Here is a 19,193-nt window from a genome sequence, read left to right on the forward strand (position 1 = left end):
CTTGTTTTTGCCCACGTTTTCTTGTGACTTCCTGTTTTACTTTGAAACTCACTTGTGTCAGATAATTTGCCCTTTACCTCTGTGTTTTTCCCAGCAGTCCGGCTGTGGTTCCCTAATTGTTTTTGCCTGTTCATGTTACCTCGAGTGCAGAAATAGTCTTCAGTTTTCTTTGATATATTTGTTATTTTGATATTCCCTTCCTTGTGATTTTTTTTTGTAAGTGAATGTGCTAATCAGACAGGCTTGGCTTATGGTTTGAACTTTAATTCTGAGTTGTGCAAGCCCATGCAACCGAGCTATTCATAAAATGATGTCTGAAATCTGTTTATGGAGTGCTTTATTTTTTACAAAGGATCTTAGATAAGGGATATAGGATAAAGTGTGGGGGGGATTAAACCTAGATACACTCATTAACTCATTCACACATTTTACAGTCGGTTTGATTGTTTTACCTTTAAACTGGTCTATCGGCCACAGATCAAGACGCTCCACTCGGGGAGACGCAGATTCACGATGCAGCACTGAAGCCTCGCCAACGATCAGCAAACAAGTCCCGAGTGACTCGACACTTCTGACCTTCCAAGCGCGTGCGGAGCGCCGAGGGATCGGTCGGTCTTACATCAGCAGGGCGAGGGCCAGCAGCAAGCTGAGGAGCAGAGCGCCGGAGGTGCGAGCAGCCCCGGTGTTCATGGGGTCGGTGCTCGGGAAGGTGGTTTTTTCGACGTCCCCCGGGCCCGCGCAGTGCCGCAGGTCGGCGCCCACGCAGGCGGCGTAGCCCATGGCGTGGGCCAGGTAGCTCTGCTCCTGGATGCCCTGGAAGAGGTGGGACATGGGCCCGCGGGCCAGCACGGCCACATCCTCGCCGCTGTGCGTGGTGGACTCAGTGGGGACGGCGGCCTGCTGGATGTAGTCTTTGCTCTCTGGGAGACAGAGGGGAAATATTTCATGAGTGCGGTGCTGTGCAGCCTCATCCCTTCCCCCGAAGGCAACTTTAAATTAGCGCTTGCTTTAGATTTAATTTAACTGCATCGCAAGCTTAGAATTTTGATTAAAGCAGTTCTAACCTAAAACAGAAAGTAAGAAAATGAGCCCAGTCAGATATTCCTGATCCTGGTCTTCCATTTGAAAGTAAAGCCATTGATTTTGTTGCCCTGTTAACTTAACTAAACTATCAATCCCCTTTCTTTGTTTATCAAACAAATATTTAAAATGAAATCAGGCAAAATGTCAAGACGAGGCAACGGATGACTGATCAAATTAGGAGAAAAGGTTATACTGTGTTACAGAACATGGATCTAAACATAACATTTAAAGGTCACGCCAGTTGTGGGGTTTGTTTTTTTTTTGGAATTGTTTTCTCGTTATCGCCATTTTGCAACATTTTTATCCCAGCCTGAAGTGGTGGAGCTCAGACACTATTGCGGACTGCTGATGTTCTGACTCGGGTCTCAGAGCCTTACTGGTGTCGACGTTGCGGATGTCTGGACGCGAGCCGTTGACCTTCTTGTGGCCGGGACCGTTGCCGTACATCAGCGTGGTGAAAGGCAGGAAGTCTGTCGCCCACAGGGGGGATTTACCTGGAAAAGAGACCATCGCAGAAGACATTAGTGGTTTTTTTCTGCTAAGAAAGGATAGACACTAAACAGAAACACACACACACACACACACACACACACACACGCGCGCACACACTCGGCTCCTCAGAGTGCCGCAGGGGTCCTGCAGCTTGTTGAGCGTCTCTGTTTCTCTCCAGATGAGCCATTAGCCTGGTGACTCCTCCCGCTCATGAAGAGCTCAGAGTTTCACAGGCACATTAATCACTGCTGCACCGCTGGGGGGATTGAGGGGAGGAGGAAGACGAGGAGGAGGAGGAGGAGGAGGTGGAAGAGGAAGAAGAGTGGGCGTGGAAGGGGAGGTTAAAATGAGGCTGCAACAGCAAAAGAGAGCCAAGATCGATACCAACTGCAATGGCAGAAACAAATTGGTTTGTGGGCTGAAGGTTTTAACAGATTGGACTTTAATTAGGAAAAAAAGGTTTGAATTATTTTTTTTAAAATGACCCAGCCCCAAAAAAAAAAAAAAAAGGAAAAAATAAGTATTTAGTCATTATCCAGTTATCTTCCCACCCCAAGGACTGGGTAAGCTAGAAAACTTTTTTCGGAGCTTCACAAAAACACTGCGTTCCTTCTTTTTTTTTTTTTTTTTTTTTTAATCCAACAAAGGAGTCGGATGAAGTGAGATGGCTAACATCTTCTGCCAAGAGCTCCAACGCCCTTTTGCCGTAAAGCCTGAAAAACTCTCTGCAAATGAAGAAACTTATCAGACCCTCCATCAGCGCATGGGGATGTGAGTCAGTTACGACTGAGTTTCATTAGTGAGAAGATCAGAAGTAAAAAGTAAAAAGTGCTTGGAATGACTTTGGGGTACATAGTGCAGACATCACTTCAGATAATGTCCCCGGGTAGAATTCAGTGGTAAACGGCCCCTCACCTTTATTATGGTAAGAACCAGTCCAAGTGCTTTTTTTTTAATATTCATAAAGTGAAATATGCCTTTAATCTGAAACCGGAGCTCCGTCGCTGTTTCCTGTGAGGTTCTATTTCAAAATCTGACGTCTTTACCCCCCTTTGCTTGTCCCACTGCGGTATTTAAAGATACATAAGAGAAGCTCTATTGCATGTATAATGAATTACAATCCAGATCGTGGCATAAAACATGAATGATGTGACTTCATCCCTTTGCCGCCGAGCCTCCTGGGCCCCAAAAGTTTCATGCCAGGTTTAACCCCCCCCCCCCAGCCTCGGGTGGGAAAGCGGCGGACAGCGACGGGTCGGAACGCGGCAGGCTGAGGAGGCGCCGCGAGGAGAGATTAACAGGCGAGGAAGAGCAGCGGAAGCTGGCGGAGGGAGACGACAGAGGAGGAGAGGCGTCGCTGTCCACAGCCGGAGACGAGGCGAACGGCGCCGACTGAAATAGAAAAGGGCTGCCAGCTATATGTGTTCACCCCGCGCTGTAATTGCAGGGGAGAGAAAGCAAAGAAAATGTCAAGCTGCTGGTGGCAGAGGGACCCGCGCACACGCACTCACACACGCTCACACACACACTCACACGGGAACGCACAAAACGCCACTTTGGGGCGTCTATTGTCTCGGGATGCAGGGGGGCGTGTGGAGAGGTGGAGGTGACGGATGGATGGACGAGAGAGGGATGGAAACTGAGGAACAGTTTGAAATTCATCCAGTCTGAAGCGCGAGGAGGAGCAACTTTTATTCATCTGCAGATGCAGCAGCTGGTTTAACAAGGTCGCGGTGCCTCATTCAAAGAGTAAATAGCTAATGACATTTCAGTTGCACCAGCAATAGTATACTCATGTACAGGGAAGAGGCAGGTTTGAAGTTATTATTCATTTACAATTAGTTTGATTTTTAAAGGTCCTATATTCGTGCCTCTGTGTTTTTCCATCCCTGGCTCAAGTGGAGCAGCCTTGTACCAGTAATTTAAAAGAAAAAAAGAAAAAACACTGTAGATCTACAGAAAACCCTCAATAAAACTAGTGGACGCAAAGTTGGAAGTAATATTTTCTAAAAATCTTGGAAAGAATAATTGAACGTTTCATATTTACCCAGAATGCTCTGCCCTCGAAATGGGAAGCCGTTGAGGCTGAGGGGGTGGGAGTGGTCGGCCGTGACGATGGTGAGAGTTTCCTGCTCGCTGGTCAGTTGGAGGCTCTTGGCGACGGCGTTGTCCAGAGCCACCGTCTCGTGGAGCGCCATGTAGGCCCGGCCTTCGTGGTGAGCCTGGTCAATACGCCCCGCTGAGCCAGGACAGGAGGTGCGTGTCATTTCATAATTACAATGTTTACAAATTTCTTGTTTGAAAGTCCATTTTGTAATTTGAAGGAGGGGGGGCTGGGTTGTTTGGCTGACTTGAGTGTTCGGTCTGCACTCGCCGAGTTCGATAAATCACCGAGGACACGCTGCAGTCGAGCCCTCGGGGGTTTTTGCACCAGCCGTACATTTGTTTAAAGAAATCGTTTGTTCTCGCCTTCGGAGGGCGAGGTTGTTAATCAAAGTGTGCGACGACGTTACAAAAAGGGTCAAGGGTCAGGGAACAAAGGGTGCTCCAGTCGCTCTGTTTGGCTGCAGGCCAAAGTTTCCTCGAAAAAGTTTTTGCTTTCAGATCTGCAGGATGCTGCAGTGATTTCCCTTCTGGATGAAAGCTGCTTATTTTTTGGTTTATGTTTTTTGATTTATTGATGTAAGTCTCAAAAGTTGTTCTCTTGCGACAAGTCCCATCTCGAAGAGGAAAGGTGAGACTCGCCTCCAGCCAGTACCTTTGACTGAAACTATCTCAAACTGAAATACACAACAAATATCTTGTTAAGTTACATTAGAGCAGGGTAAAAGATTTGCACTTAGTTTGTGATTGATCGTGAGTTAACTCAGGACACTAATGCGATTAATCGCAGTTAAAAAAAATTAATTGATTTAATTGACTGACAGCCATATATATCTATATATATATATTTGAGGTCACACTTGTGAACTTCTTTGTGAACTGCTATCTTATCATCTCATCATTTCAACAGTTTATCTCATCGCAATAAGAACTATAACCGTCTTCGTTTAGCGGTCGTTGGTTTTCTGACAAATTTTCTACAATAAGATCCATATTTTGTTTTTGTGTTTCTTTTTCTGTTCATTACGTTCCTCTTTTCCTGCTCTCTCCCACTACGACAACAGTCCCGTCGGAAAGTCAGTCAGGCTCCAGTTAATAACTTGCACTCTGGGAGTAGCAGTCAGTGATTGGATGCAGCCATATGGCCGCCTCTATTTATACATTTGCCTCTTGTTTTAAAGCCGATGCGCCGACACCGCGGTCCCCAGGCGGCTGCCTCAGATTAAAGGAGGGAGATGGATGAGGAGGCCCGGCGACGCGGCAGCCCGATCGGAGCTCGTCTGCCGGTAGCGCGGGCCGCCGCGAGCTCACTGGGCTGCGTGCCGAATCGATCGTCGTCAGCAGGTTCGCCTTGTTCCCAGCGATACGCGCGGCCGGTGGCAGGGCACATAAAATACCACATACCTCACAAATAAAAGTCAATATCGGTGCAGAGGTTGCTGTTACACGGATGTAAACGGGGACTGGTGTTTCAGGAAAGTGCAGCTACGACTGCGGCGGCGGTGGAGGTGGAGGTGGTGGTGCTGGTGGAGGTGGAGATGGAATTGCCAATCGAGCCGCCTCCTCTGCAACTATATCGGGATCAATACTTTGACTGAGCCACTGATTCCGGCCACGTGTTTTTGTTTCTTGTCTTCTTCTATTTTTAGCTCAAGTGCCACCTCTCTGGAGACCTCATTATCACACAGGTTAAGTCATGGGGTGAGGGGGTGGTGGTCGTGTGAGGAAGCTGTTGTCCTCACCCTCTACTAGCAGGAAGAAGCCCTTAGGGTTCTTCTGGAGGATGCGGATGGCCTTCTCCGTGGTTTCAATGATGGACGGCTCCATCTTGGGGTCCCTGTCGGCCTCGAACTGCAGATCGCCGGGTTCAAACAGAGCTGCGAGGAGAGAGCGAGAAGGAAAAAAAAAAAACATGGAGTGGGTGAAGCGGAGTATCGCCCGTGGTTTTTCCTCTGAGTAACCGTGCGCCGTTTGTTTTATTTCAGCCCACGGCCGATCGGCTCAGCGCAGCGGAGAGGAGAGCCCCGGCTTCCTGCCTCCTACTACAGCTACTATATTGAGCACAAGAGGGTAAAAATCCAACAATTTTTTTTTCGGCAGCGTGTGAACGCTCGGGCCAGAAAAGCACAATGACTCAGGCTCTGCGCTACCTCCGCAGCAACGCCAACGCATTGACAGTGCACCCCGATCAAAATACTGTAAACACTGAGCACCTCGTGAGTCAACATGGCGAGAATGCATTACAAACACCTGCACCTTCAGTTTAAAGCAACACTACGTAGTCTATCTACATCCAGGTATTCGTTCAAAAGTCACTTATAGGATTTATCTGAACGGCATTGACACAGCGCCTCCAGCTGGCCTGGTACTAGTACCTGGCTGTGACTCCTGCCCTGCACCCACTCACATGAATACGTGTGTCCACTGTGGACAGGGACCAGTTGTATAGACCAGGCCAGTCGGAGACACTGTGTCAAAGGGCAGAGGTCACAGTCTCCCCAGTGCAGGTCAAAGAATTTGAAACATATACATATTTCTAGTAGGGCTGAGCAATTAATTGATTTAAAATCAAAATCGGATTTATTAGTCAAGAAAAAAATAGTAAAAAATAAATAAATAAATAAAAAAAGAAAATATTAAAATAGATTCTCCTCTCGCATGCTTCCGGGCTTCCGGGCCTCTTAGTTTACAAAATGTCAAATGTTCAAAAACTGAAGTAAAAACTTTGTTTCTCCTTTCATCAGAAGAAACTTTCTGTTTTTAAACCACTGCAAACTGATTTTTCACCCTTTATTTTAAAAAAAAAAAAAAGGTCTACAGTTGCTGACCTGCACAGCAGGGTTAGCCAGAAAAAGTATATTTGTAACAGAGTGGGTGACTTTTGGCAGGACAGACCTGGACGGTTAATAAAGAAAAAAGCACCCTTGTGCACATGCAGCCCACGGATAAAGAAAAGCACAAGAGGGGCTGAAGACCACGGCGGGAAACTGTATAAATAACAACAGCAAGAACAAGAAAACAACAAGAAAATGTCTTTCCTGCCCCGGTTTGTTTCCAGGACACACGCGGCCCATGTTGTGATCGCATCGTAGTTTCACCGTCAAACACATGACAAGGTCTTCCATTATTGATACGAGGTGACATAAGTAGTGGTGTGAGTGAAGTGAGGACACTGTAGACTCACCCATCAGGTAGTCTGTGGTTTCGGGGTTAATGGCATCGAAGTCTGCTTTGTTCCACGCGTATCGGGCTACCTGAGTCACACACACACACACACACAGACACACACACACACATACACACACACAAGAAACACAATGTCTGTGTGCTCTTTGCGAGTCCTCTCTTTCCCGCAACTTACACTCAGCTGTGAAAAAATATTTGTAGCTCATACTGTGTTTTGTTTATTTGACATCAATGCTAGTATGACTATGTAACTATGTAACTTTCTTTTCATCTGCCAGACTCCAAGTCCTAAATGGCTATAATCTGTCACCTTCCCCGTCTTCATGCTCTGCCACTCGTCGATCAGGTTCCGTTTGTCCCGCCGTTTTCCCCACGTGGTCAGATCTCGAGGGTATTCTGGGTCCTTGGTGCCCACTGGGGTCATGTACATCCTGCCACCCCCGATGATGACCTGGACAAGAGGCACAGGGACACACATTTTAAAACGCAGTATAAAATTTATTAAAAACTCAGTAAGTAAGATTTGGTGCCATCTAATGGCCAGAGAGAGAACTGCAATATTTTAATATGTGAGAGTCCCTGTTTTCCGATGTCACTCTTGCTTTTACAGCTTTCTTTAACCAGCTGTGACGGCGATGTAGAAACCATGAAAACCTGAACACGTCCACCTTTCAGACTACTGTAGACACGTGGTGGCATGTAAATATGAGAGATTATAGCAAATGAAAAAAATAATAATAGTTGTAATGTTGCCAAACTAAAAACACATGACGGATGTGTATCTTTAGAATCTATGTAGTGCCAGTGGATCCCACTAACGTTGTGTTTGTTTAAATATGATGACGAGACAATAAATCGGAGTCTTACGTCGATGTCCACGTTCTCGATGAGCTGAGCAGCGATGTCGGTGCAGTTGCCCTTCTTGGCGGCGGCGGGCAGATCGGCATCACTGTACCACTTCCTGCTGGCGCTGTGGGCGTAGCTGGTGGCCGGGGTGGCATGCTGCACCCGCGTGGTTGTCACTATGCCAACGGACTTTCCTGAAAGAATAATAAAAAATAAAAATGGTTTCCTCAACCTCACTTTCCCGCTCGGCCTGCTGTTTCGTGCTGGTCGATACGTCAAGGGCATTTTGCATTGACTTCCTCCACAACAAGGAGGGAGCGAACTGAAGTCTCTGGGTGCAGCATCGCGCAGACTGGATATTGGCGCTCTTATCGTTTTATCCATAAGCATTTTATCAGTTGATAAATATCCATCTATCAGAACATGATCAAACAATGTCCCTACTGGTCATAAAGCAGGTGTAAGGCCCCATGTTAGAACAATCCTTGTCCCCTGGTCGACATTCACACGCAGTGTCTGGGGGCTGCGCCGGGGTCAGAGCCAAGGTGCATGCACCTGGTGTGCCGCCAGATATTTATAGCTGCTGATAACTCGAGAACACGATAAGCGTCAAGGCCGCGCCTTCGACCAGCGTCGCGCTACCTGTGTGACACCTGTAAAGCCACCGCTGAGGCACACGGCGCAGCGCAGAGGCTGTAAAATTGAAAATCACGCTCGTTGCCTCGGCCCGCAGCAGCGTTTTGCTGTCATTCAGTCAGCATCACGTGAGCCCCTAGGCTGGAGTTGAAAGGTCCCGTATTTTGACTCGTTCAAAGATCTTTAGTTTTATCGTCCCTGACTCCACAGGGACGGCTTCACACGATGAATCATCACAAAATGAACTGCATAGGTCTCCTGAAAACAGCATATTCAGCCCGGTGTTACACATTACCCATGAGCAGCAAGGTGAGAGTGTTGTCACTGAACTGGCGGAGGTATATGTTCCCTTTGTGACATCACAAAGGGCTGATTTTACAAAGCCGTTTGTTTCAGCGCATGCCGAAAAACGTGGAGCAAGTGAAAGCAGACACGCGTCAGTGCTGAAAAACAATGAAGTGAATGTTGCATGACACAGGTTGTCTACGTCCATAAAGTCTTGCTTTAGTGTTGCGGTAAATGATGACTTGTACGACTGAATTAAAGCTAACGTTTAAAAAAAAACAAAAAACAACTGCAATAAACAATTTGGATTTCAGAGGTGTGACACTCGACTGCCCGTCAGTATCTGATCCTCACCAGCATCTTTGGCCCACTTCAGGATGGACGTGACCTCGTTGCCCTTCTGGGTTTTGCAGATGCCGTTGCGAGCGGCCGCGTTAACGCCGATGGTGTTGAGGTTGGTCTTCACGCCGCACAGGTAGGCCGTGGCCGTGGCCGCACTGTCGGGGATCTGGAAGTCCACGCTGTACGTCTGCATAGGAACGCAGACACACAGAGGCACAATATCTTGTACTATCAGCTGTGTTTGGCAAATCTGAGGTTATGCTGATTCTCTTTTGTTTGTTTGGTCATTTTGATGAAGACTTTTGACATCTCTTGAAGGTTTTTCCAGTTGTTTTACCTTGACCAGCCCCACACTGGGGAAGGTGTCCATGGTCATCACAGTCTCCTCACCAGTCTGATTCTGCAGCTGTCCTTTCAGGATTCGAGCCGACGTGTATGTTGTTATTCCCATACCTGAGGCACAAAACACAAATCTCAAATATAAACTAACGGTTCTCTATTATTATTTTTTTCCAATATCTTTTTCTGACCGTGTCCTTGAAAAATTCTGTCAATATCTTTTTTTGCACAGTTTTCAGGACGGGACAGGACAGGAGGTACGTGGTCATCAGTATGTAAAAATGTGTGACTATCATTACTGTATTTATGTTTTCTGAAAGTAATAAAAAAGAGTTTTATATACCATCTCCCAGGAAAAACACAATGTTCTTGGCCACATTGGTGTTGAGTTTCCTGTCCAGTACTGACTGCAAACTGGTCCTGGCCTGCGACCTCCAGAACTCCGGGTTCTCTTCCTCAACTGAAGGTGAGGAAAAATGGAGAAAAAATATATCATGAACTGGAAGCATCAGCATGCATTTCAAAGTTTCATTAAAGAGATGATCGAAGGGTTTAACGTGTAAATACAAACAACTTGAGCTCATTGCTGCGGCCTGAAGTCTATGTTGATTTACCACTGACGAGCTCCGAGCTCACGCTATCTTATCTACTGCACTGGGTCTGGCTCTGCCCCAACAGGTAGTTTGAAAGGATTGCATAACAGAGTCTGTCTGAGTGAAGAGTGAGCTGACATCCAAAGTTTGGCTGGAATCAACGGTAAGAAAATAAAGAAATGGGAAAAGTTGAGACTGAAGCAATTTCTATAAAAAGAAGTACAGGGAAAGAAGAAGAATGGAGGAAGGCAGAGGATCGTACATCAAGTTTAACGTTTTTAGGCTCCTCTCTGACCTTGAAAATAGTTTTTTGTTTATGCAAGGAAATGGGAGCAGAGGGTGTTTACATCGGCAAGGGAAAATATATGCATCAACAAATGCATTGTTGTTACTTAAACAGGGCAGATCAGACCGGTTGACGTTGGCCACTGTCCTTAAAGTCTAATTCTCGCACACAAGAGGATGTTGGCCTGCTGCAAATCTTCAAAGCAGTTTACCAGGTTTTATAGAAAAAGTGAAGTTTAAGGCAGCAAAAAGATTGAAAAGGTGCAAATTCAGAAGTTGGACAGATTATAAGATTAGATTCAAAGTTGGAAGTACAATAAGAGGTTCTTATGTTTCATACCTTTGGCACTAGAAGGTCCAGACAGAAGCAAGAGACACAGAGTCAAGATGGTCAGCTCCATGGTTGTGTTCAAACCAGAGGGTCGACTTGGAGTGACAGCTCCTCGCGTGGAATAATGTTTATCAGAGCACCAGCTTCCAATCGTCATTTATAGTGGGCTATAAATGAGTTAAAAATGTTTTGATCTTAGTGCACTGTATCTCACAGATAATGCAGTTACGCAACAGGCAGAGTCCAAGGAACTGAAACAGGAGTTGGCACAACAACCTGGGCAAAAATTGTCCTTGTTGAGCCTCAAAACAAGCAAATTATAGTTACACTTACCAGCAAGTAGGCTTGATACATGTGGAGTCGCTGCCTGAGAAAGTATGAATCGACTAAAGGTTTTTGGCTTGAACCCCAAAATTCAAACAGGATATTGTGACTTAAAGGCTTGTAGCGAATTCTTCATTATACAAAGCAAACATTCGACTATAGATGTGTTTTCATCGTTGTGTGATTTATGTATAATGGGGCCGTTAGACAGCACTATAATTTTATGTTATTAATCGGATTGGTTTGTTTATTTTGCAGTTTTTAGATTTTTATCCACCAAAGTTTGCAGTTGTGAATTTTATCATTTATGTTGTCATTTTTCAATTAAAATGTGTTTTTAAAAAAAACAAAAAACAAAACACCATTAAGCGCTATAATAGTTGTCTTGTGTCTCGTTTGAGGGGAATTGATTTAGTGACGATAAAATGTTACACGGCGAAATGTCGCCCTCGAATGGAGTATGTAGGAACGACGGGTAGTCGGGGTCTCCCAGGAAATGATTCCAAAACCAGGAGTGAGATGGTGTAACACCCACATTTGCAGATGAAATGGTGACGGTTTGAACACTTTCAATATCCTCTTTTGTTGCAGTTGAAAAGAAAACTTTTGAGTGTAACTGTTTCTTGCACTCAACTCGGAGTGCAGGACACGTAATTCATCCTTCAAACACACACGTCTGATTGCAAGTCTTTTATTTGGCAACAATCTTTTTTTTTTTCTATTTTTTTTTTTTTTTTACATCTTCCAGTTTCAAATGTGAAGACAGGCAATCATTTTATTTAAAAAAAAAAAAAAAAATCTTTTATATATATTTTTGGGTTTGGATAAATACAAGCACCTCTTGCAAACTGAGGAGCCAAAATATAAATTCAGTGAAGAAAATGAAGAAATTTTAAAAAAGACATTTGGGTAAAAAAAAACAAAAAAAAACCAAAACAAGAAAACCAATATAAAAAAAAAATTAAAATATATATTAATGCAAAATGAACTGTTGATTCTGACTTATCCAAACAGTTCTTTCCCCAAGAGCCCACACACTGAAACTCCCAGTGGATTTCATCAGAAACCATGGCTCAGTCGCAGATCCTCTGGTGGTCGGCCTGGTCCTGGATCAGCCTGTCCAGCTGTTTATAGAGCACCTTCTTTTGGCTCTTCCTCGACTCCTCACCCAGTGTGAACTCTACATCCTAGTTAAACCACGGGGGCAAAAACCAAAAGTCCAGTCATATCTATGTGTCATTGTGATTTTTTTTTCCCCTCAAAGAAACACCACAGATTCAACTCTGCCAACCTTTTCTGTCACAAATTTGTTGACGTCCTGGTCTTCAGGGAGGAAGTCCTTCCACCGCAGCCCAGCGTCTCTCCACAATGCTCCGACCTTTTCATGGCTCTGAAAAAGAAGTTGCAAAGTGACTGAAGTTGTATGAAGATATAATCTTATTCTGACAAAACAAAATGAAATGTGGACTGCTTGACTCTTACCATCTCTTTGCTGAGCAAAGTGAGGATGTTGACCAGCAAAACTCCAGCTTTGCCAAGTGGGATCAAAGGCTTGGAAACCTCCCTATTAATTGAGAAGATCAACAGGAAAAGAAACGTTAATCACAAGTTGGAAACAACACAAACTTCATCTCCTCGTCTGTTTTTAATGACTGAGAATTGGAGTGAACTTTGATGACTTGCCTGAAAAGCTCTCCCATGGGGATGCCTCCCTCGTGGAGCATTGGCATGATCAGCTCTGACAGGTAGAGCCAGATGTGGGGGATGTCGATGGCCATGTCTTCAGCCAACTCCAGGATTTCCTGCAGCCTGATCAGAGGGAAAACACAGAAACTGAGTGGACGTGTTTTCAAATTCATAAAGCAGCTTCGGGGATAAAGACTAGCACGACACATGCAAACTACGCCTCTGTGGCTCCATACTGACCCTTTGTAATATTCGGATGTTGGCAGGGTGCCAGTCTTGACCAGCTGCTGCAGCAACTTGCCCAGGTGCTCCCTGGCGATGGTGCTGCGCTCCAGTGTCGACTCCAGTCCAGTTCGCACAAACACAAACAGCAGCGCTGTGCTGTTCAACTCCTGCACACACTGCAGAGCCTCCTATTGGGCCACAGAGGGACAGAGTTTGCTGTCAGAGGTCAAAGGTCATAACTGTATCTTAAGAAATGTACCAGTCCATGTTTTTTTTTTTCTACAGGCATATTAACAGGTACCTTCATGTCATTGATATGCAGGTACTCCTCAATAATGGCGGTGGACTTCTTGGTGAGTTCCTCCTCATTCAAGGCAGGTTTGGCTGGAGTCGGTGGAGGTGGCGGCGTGGCTGCTGCCTCACGTTTCACTGTTTGCACATCTGAAACAGAATTCATTCAATCAGTAATGGAAATATATGGATTTCTATTGACTGAATACAAAATTTAGTTTTTTCTTCAGTGCATAATATGTGTGCGTATTTTCAGGAAATAAATTAAAATCAAGAAGTTGATGATGATGACAACAATCACTAGACCCTTCTTGATCGTTATGTCACTAACCATTTTCTTTGCTTCTGGCTCTCTGGCCTCTGTCTCTGTCGTCCGTCATGCTTGCGACTCTGCGGACGGGATCAGCTGATCCACGCTGCTCCCTTTCCCGGCTGCGCTCTTGGTTTTCCCGGCTGAAACTGCGCTTGGTGACCTGGAGCCGGTTCCGATCGCAATCATCTCGTCTCTCATCCCGTCTGTCCAGTCGATTGCTGTTCCTATTAAAGTGATGAAAGTTGCCACGCTCACGACTTGAGCTGTCCCTATTGGATGAGAGGGTCAATCAGGTGTCAAGAAAAAGTTCCAACAAAGTAAAGTTGTCAAATATTGAATCTAAATGTATTGAGTTCTCTGTGACTGCCTGTATTGTTTTACCTCTGAGGAACTCTTCTGTCCGAGTCGAGAGATGAGCCCGAGGAGGACGAAGGCTGCTGTAAGGCTGAGAACCTGTTCAAGGTGCTGGTGCCTGGACGGCTTCCTGCTTCTGAGCCAGAATCTGCAGGTTTGGTGCTGGTGCTGGTGCTGGTGCTGGTGCCGCCGCTGCTGCCTTTACCCCAGCTGCCCCATGCGCCTTTACCTCCTGGGGCAAGCAGCTGATTATTGATGTCCAGAACTGGAGTCTGAAAGAGGAGATGGTTGATTAAAAACAAGCAGAAAACGAACAGAAAACAACATTGAAAAGAAGTTTTTTTTTCAGATGATATACCTTTGTGATTTTGCTAAGGCGAGAGGTGTCGATGGGTCGGTTCTTGGAGATGGGAACCGTGTTCCAGCCCTCATCCTGAGGAGGACCACCACGGCGTGAATTCCGAGGACCACCGCGGCCTCCCATACCTCCTCCTCCTCCTCCCATCCTGCCACCAGGGCCACCGCCCATCTCCTTTTTGGAGACGAGGGCTTGCTGCACCTCCATCTGCTCCCTGTGCTCCTCCAGCTCAGCCTCTTTGTGGATCTGGTCGATGGTCTTAGGACCCTGGTCGCCTCGTCTGGGGACCCAGTTGTTCTGCAAAAAGAGGAAGAGGAGAATTTAGAGGAAATATTCAAAGCTTGGAAAAAACTTGGGTTTTGAGAAGATGCAAAAATAAAAAATGTGTTCTTAATCTGGTGAAATCTATATCCCCACTGCTGTTTTTAAGTTTCATAAATTCCATTTTTAAATAGTAAGAGAAAGGTTGGCTATAGTGTTTTGCGACTTTGACTTGTGATGCAATCAGTTGTACTGTAACGATTGGATTTTAATGGTGATTGTTGGCAGAAATCAAAACCATTGAGAAATCAAGAGACTTCACTTTTCACAGCAGCCACTTAATGTGCAGTCGTCAAGTCTCCTCCCCAGACGACTTAATCCCGTTATATGTGAGCCTGATGACTCACACCAGGGCAGGATGAGGGGAGTCCTGTGAACGCATCCTGCCTGATCAGCATAAGAAAAAAAAACTCCTCGCATGATAAAAGGGTGGGGCGACTCTCGGGTGTCACCCACCCACTCCTGGTTTTCAGCAGAGGATCTCAAGGGCGTAGGCATTTAGTTTGGTAATGTTCCCCATCAATACTACCAAATCAACAATCCATCCACCCACCAGGGAGTCTCAAACACCTTTTGAATTCGCCTGTGGCGCTATCACACTGTTATTCTAATTTCAAAGTTCAGGTACCAGTTTGTGGAGTTATGCTGCTCTCAGAAAGTCCTGTTTCTTGATTTGGTAGATTTGATGTTCTGGTGTACCATGTACCAAATCTGATCATTGGAAACAGCAACAATTCTCCCAAACATAAATTTATAAATCAAGAACATAGAGCCTGAATGTGTGTGTGTGTGTGTGTGTGTGTGTGTGTGTGTGTGTGTGTGTGTGTGTGTGTGTGTGTGCTTTACCCATCGTAGGTCCAGCACATCCTGCAACATGAAACGGATCCTGGAGGTTGTTTTCCTCTCCTTGATGATTTTTCCCATCTGATTGAAATACTGGTCCATGCGAGGCTGAGGACAGACACAACAGTTTGGTGAGAGATTCTAATCAAACAACCTGTGTGACACACATCCTCTCTGCCTCAGTGTCTGTGTTCAGCGTGTCTAACCTACCTTGGCCTTCTCAAAGTCCAGGTCCTTGCCGATGGTGGACAACAGTCGACACAGGCACTCCAGGGACTCATCGTCGTGGTTTTTGAGCAGCTTCACTATGCAGTCATGCATGATGACCTCCGTCAACATCTTCAGCTTGAACAGCTCGCCGATGAACTTGATATTTCCCAGGGAGCGCCTCCTGGCCTGGTCTTTGGCCTCCTGAAGCTCAACAGTGAGCCTCTGCTTCTCTTCCTCCTGCCGAGAAATGAATCCATGAGTGAAACGAGAAATACTTGGGTGAAGATGGGGACTCATTTGGCTGTATCTTACCTCTGAAGCTGCTTCCAGCTCTTTCTGCTTCTTCTCAAAGATCTCGTCGTCGTCTTTGTCCTTCTCAAACTCCTTCTGGCATCGATTTAGAAGCAGCTTGCGGAAATTCACTGGTTTATCCGTGGTTTCCACTTGAAGCTAAAGGCAGATAAAGTTGTGTGTTGCAATTATTTGACACAAATGTGGAACGATATGAACACGAAGGTTATTTGCTGTTCTGTCTGACACCACTCACCCCTGAAAGGCAGCGACACATGTTGGCGTAGGCCACGGAGAAGTTGGGCTCGGAGATGGCCTTCTCAAAGGTCAGGTCAATGACCCCTTTAAGCCTCTCCTCTGTGTCGATAGTCAGTTCTGTCACTTGTTTCATCAGCTGCTGAAACTTCTGAGGGGTCAGCTTGTTCAGGATGCTGCGGACCTGTTTGAACAGGCCTTGGGTCTTGATGTTTTCTGGGTCGTTCTCCTCGGACTCGTTTCCTGGCCGGCTGCGAGTCTTCTTTGTTGAGGGTTTCCAAGCCTTCTCTGCCTTGTTCAGCTGCACGTCGTCGCTAAGTGACGTGCTGGTGATGATTTTCCTGGGCTCTTTTCTCTGGATCTGCTGAGAGCGACGCGCCCCACCAACTCCAATACCCATGCTGGGTGGCTGGAAGAAAAGAGTCAAGAGGATGAGAGGAAGACATGGATGAATAGATTAAAAATGTTTAAAATTGAGCACAGAGATATGGAGCCCATTTAGAAAGGTTGACTTACCGGGCCTCTGTTTCCTCCTCCCATGCCAGGCCTGCCAAGGTTGGCAAAGGATGGTGTGAAGTCGGGCCCACAGTTCATCCCTGGTAGACGACTGGGGTCCAACTGACGCAGAGGGGTCTTGTTGGCCTGAAGGGACAGAAAGGATTGTTAAAATGACATGAAAATTTGAAGGAGATTGATTGAGTTATGTTCTTTTAGTTTGGGATGTTATGAGAAGTTGCACCTCGTTGAGAAAATGTGTCTTGTTTAGCACAATGCCACTGATGTCTGGGAGTCCCTCAGGCTTCTTCATGTTCTCTTGGGTGAACTGGAAGGTGAGAAGAAACTCTCTGTCGTACTTCTTCTTCTCTTCTGGGTTAATTGGCCTCCTTTTTTCTGAGAAAAAAAAAAGACATAGCCGATAGAAAGTGAGCATGATTTCCATGTATCCTCAACAGCATAGTGGTTGTCTGTAGCTGAAGAAATCACGACTTGGCTTTGATGGTCTTCGGGCAGACTTTCATTGGACTTTAGATCCAGATTAGATGGAGATTCAACACTTCAAAATACCCACAAGATGGAAGATTAAGGATGAAATGAATGAATGGATGAGTGGAACAAAGTTAGGAGACCTCACCTTCTTTCTGTTGGTACTTTTTGTCAGTTGTTGTTGGTTCAGGAGTATTTGGCTGAATGTTTTCAGCATCCAACTTGTCCTCCCAGGTCAGCTCTGATACTTCTGGTGTAAGAGGACAGATGGTGGAAGGTTGGCTGTCTGGTGCTCGTGCAGGAGTCGGCTCATGCTCCTGTGGGGCCACAACTTGTTCCTGCTTTAAAAGATCGAAGAGGTCTGAATGTTACAAACAAAGACGTCTGTGTGAAGGTTCTTAATGTCTCCAACTGATTTGAAAAAAAAAAAAATCACAAAATTCAACAGGTGAATACTTTTATTGCAAACTCGCCTCCTTAAAGGCATCCAGAAGGTCTCCTACTGTCTCCTTCTTGTTCAGGTACTTCATCCTCCTTCGCTTCATTTTCACAGACAACCAAAGTCAATGATTAAAAAGCTTTGCAAAGACCGATAAAGTAAAGCTGGTGATTAAAGAATGGTAACAAAAAGGTGTTGCCACTAATTAATCAAACGCAAACGGATTTTAACTGGGGAAATAAAGTAATCCATGTCTTAAAAAAGAAAAGAGTAAATGGCTCGATTAAAAGTTAAAAAGTAAAAGTCAGAGATTTTGAGAGGAAATGAAAGTCTTCCAAGTAACTTTGGTGAGCAGGAGGTAGAGAGAGAATGTGTGAAGGTGGTATCTGTGAGGGTATTTAAGCACAGTAGTTTCAATAAGGGTGGGCGTTACTGTGAGGGATGGGGGGTGGGGGTGGGTGGGCGTTTCATCCCGCTCCCAAGCTGCAGTGGGGGGAGGTGTGGGCACTTTCTGAGGGGCTATCAGCGATTGGAGTGGTCTCAGCAGCAGGTGACTTCTCTTCCCTGGCAGCAGACCGCCCCCCCATGCTCCCATCGTCCCCATTCATGTTTTAATTAATTCAATCATTTTTGACCTTGTTTACCAAGGTGCTAAAACACCAAACTTGTCAGTCCACTGATTGTCAGGCAATCAAACAGAGCAGGAAAGTCTATATGTAAAAATAAATAAATAAATAAATAAAAATCAAGGGTGTACTCAATTTTAGCAGTCTGAATAATTAAGAATGGTCTTATTTGGTTTACTTTTTTACACTTACAAAGACAATAAATAAATCCCCATAAATGCCCTACTCAGGAGAAGTCCTCACAAAATGAATGTGTTCATGCTTACCTAATTAATGGACTGACCTCCACCTCCTTTTGTTTTTGTCATGTCCATGAGCAAAAGGAAAATGCCAGTGTTCCAGTGATTGAAAGTAAAGACTACTTCCTAGTGGCCATCCAAACTATAAACGATAAAGGCATTCAACTTTTGGAAACATAAATGTACTGCATGTTAGTAAAAACAGGGCAGAGTTCTAAAGAGTTGATACGTGAGCTGTGAAATATAAGGATGGATATCCACAGAAAAAGTGACAAGGCATTGATGGCATCGTTTGTATCAACACATTCTTGTTGTAATTCTCTGGTTCAAATCCAGCCCATGGCAACTGCCTGAGCAAGTTTTTCCTTTTTCTTTTTTTCTTTTTTTAAATACAAATTATCCAGGACTTGAAGTGTCAAATCTAAGTAAATGAACAAGTACAGTATCAAGTAAATAATTAAAAGTGCCATTAAATCCAGAAAAACTAACAACTTCAACAAGAGTAAAGGTACATTCAAAAACCTCAGTCTGATCTTAATGAAACTAAGGTGCTTGTAAGCCGCCTCATCACTCGCGTTTATAGAAAATGAAATTATTAAAAATGATGAGGCACTTGGTTATATGCTGGTTTCCAAACAAGTGAGGACTCTTTCAGGGACAACAGCACTACGTCACCAAGGTGGATCACTTCTGCTGGAACCAAACCGCTAAAATAATGTATGGTTGTCCATACTGCAGTTCCACTATTGCGCCGCGGGAGGGCACCGACATAGCGGTTGAAACCAGGGTCAGCAGCTTTTTTACGGTGATCGCAGCTGGATCTCATCCTGGGTTCCGACTTCCATCTGGCAGAATGTTCCCGAGCTGCAGTTCTCCAGTTCGACCGGCAGGGCAGTGGCGGCTATGGCTTCAT

The 19,193-nt window shown here is 45.3% G+C and overlaps 2 protein-coding genes across 2 annotated transcripts; both read right to left on the reverse strand.

Annotated features, from left to right (window-relative positions):
• Positions 1 to 327: 327 nt before the first annotated feature.
• alp3 (alkaline phosphatase 3) lies at positions 328 to 10,629 on the reverse strand. The gene is made up of 11 exons (XM_076036871.1): positions 10,531 to 10,629; positions 9,656 to 9,772; positions 9,311 to 9,426; positions 8,986 to 9,160; positions 7,732 to 7,904; positions 7,175 to 7,315; positions 6,863 to 6,932; positions 5,421 to 5,555; positions 3,623 to 3,814; positions 1,461 to 1,577; positions 328 to 920 (listed from the first exon to the last, which is right to left on the reverse strand). The coding sequence occupies exons 1-11, from the start codon at positions 10,589 to 10,591 to the stop codon at positions 616 to 618; spliced, it is 1,602 nt and encodes a 533-aa protein (XP_075892986.1). The 5' UTR covers positions 10,592 to 10,629; the 3' UTR covers positions 328 to 615.
• Positions 10,630 to 10,746: 117 nt separating this feature from the next.
• LOC142895050 (eukaryotic translation initiation factor 4 gamma 1-like) lies at positions 10,747 to 17,533 on the reverse strand (the record flags this gene model as incomplete). The annotated part of the gene is given in 18 exon segments (XM_076035778.1): positions 10,747 to 10,772; positions 11,882 to 12,032; positions 12,137 to 12,235; positions 12,328 to 12,405; positions 12,525 to 12,654; positions 12,772 to 12,944; positions 13,058 to 13,185; positions 13,379 to 13,629; positions 13,742 to 13,986; positions 14,073 to 14,369; positions 15,240 to 15,344; positions 15,447 to 15,683; positions 15,759 to 15,896; positions 15,994 to 16,401; positions 16,509 to 16,634; positions 16,732 to 16,883; positions 17,125 to 17,314; positions 17,450 to 17,533. Coding segments are annotated over 18 exon segments (3,018 nt in total), but the record flags the coding sequence as incomplete, so codon positions are not given.
• Between the last annotated feature and the right edge of the window lie 1,660 nt (positions 17,534 to 19,193).

Source organism: Nelusetta ayraudi, unplaced genomic scaffold (genome assembly GCF_046127955.1).
Source record: "Nelusetta ayraudi isolate G7.1 ecotype Tasmania unplaced genomic scaffold, CSIRO-AGI_Nayr_v1 ptg000048l, whole genome shotgun sequence".
In the NCBI taxonomy this organism is placed as follows: domain Eukaryota; kingdom Metazoa; phylum Chordata; class Actinopteri; order Tetraodontiformes; family Monacanthidae; genus Nelusetta; species Nelusetta ayraudi.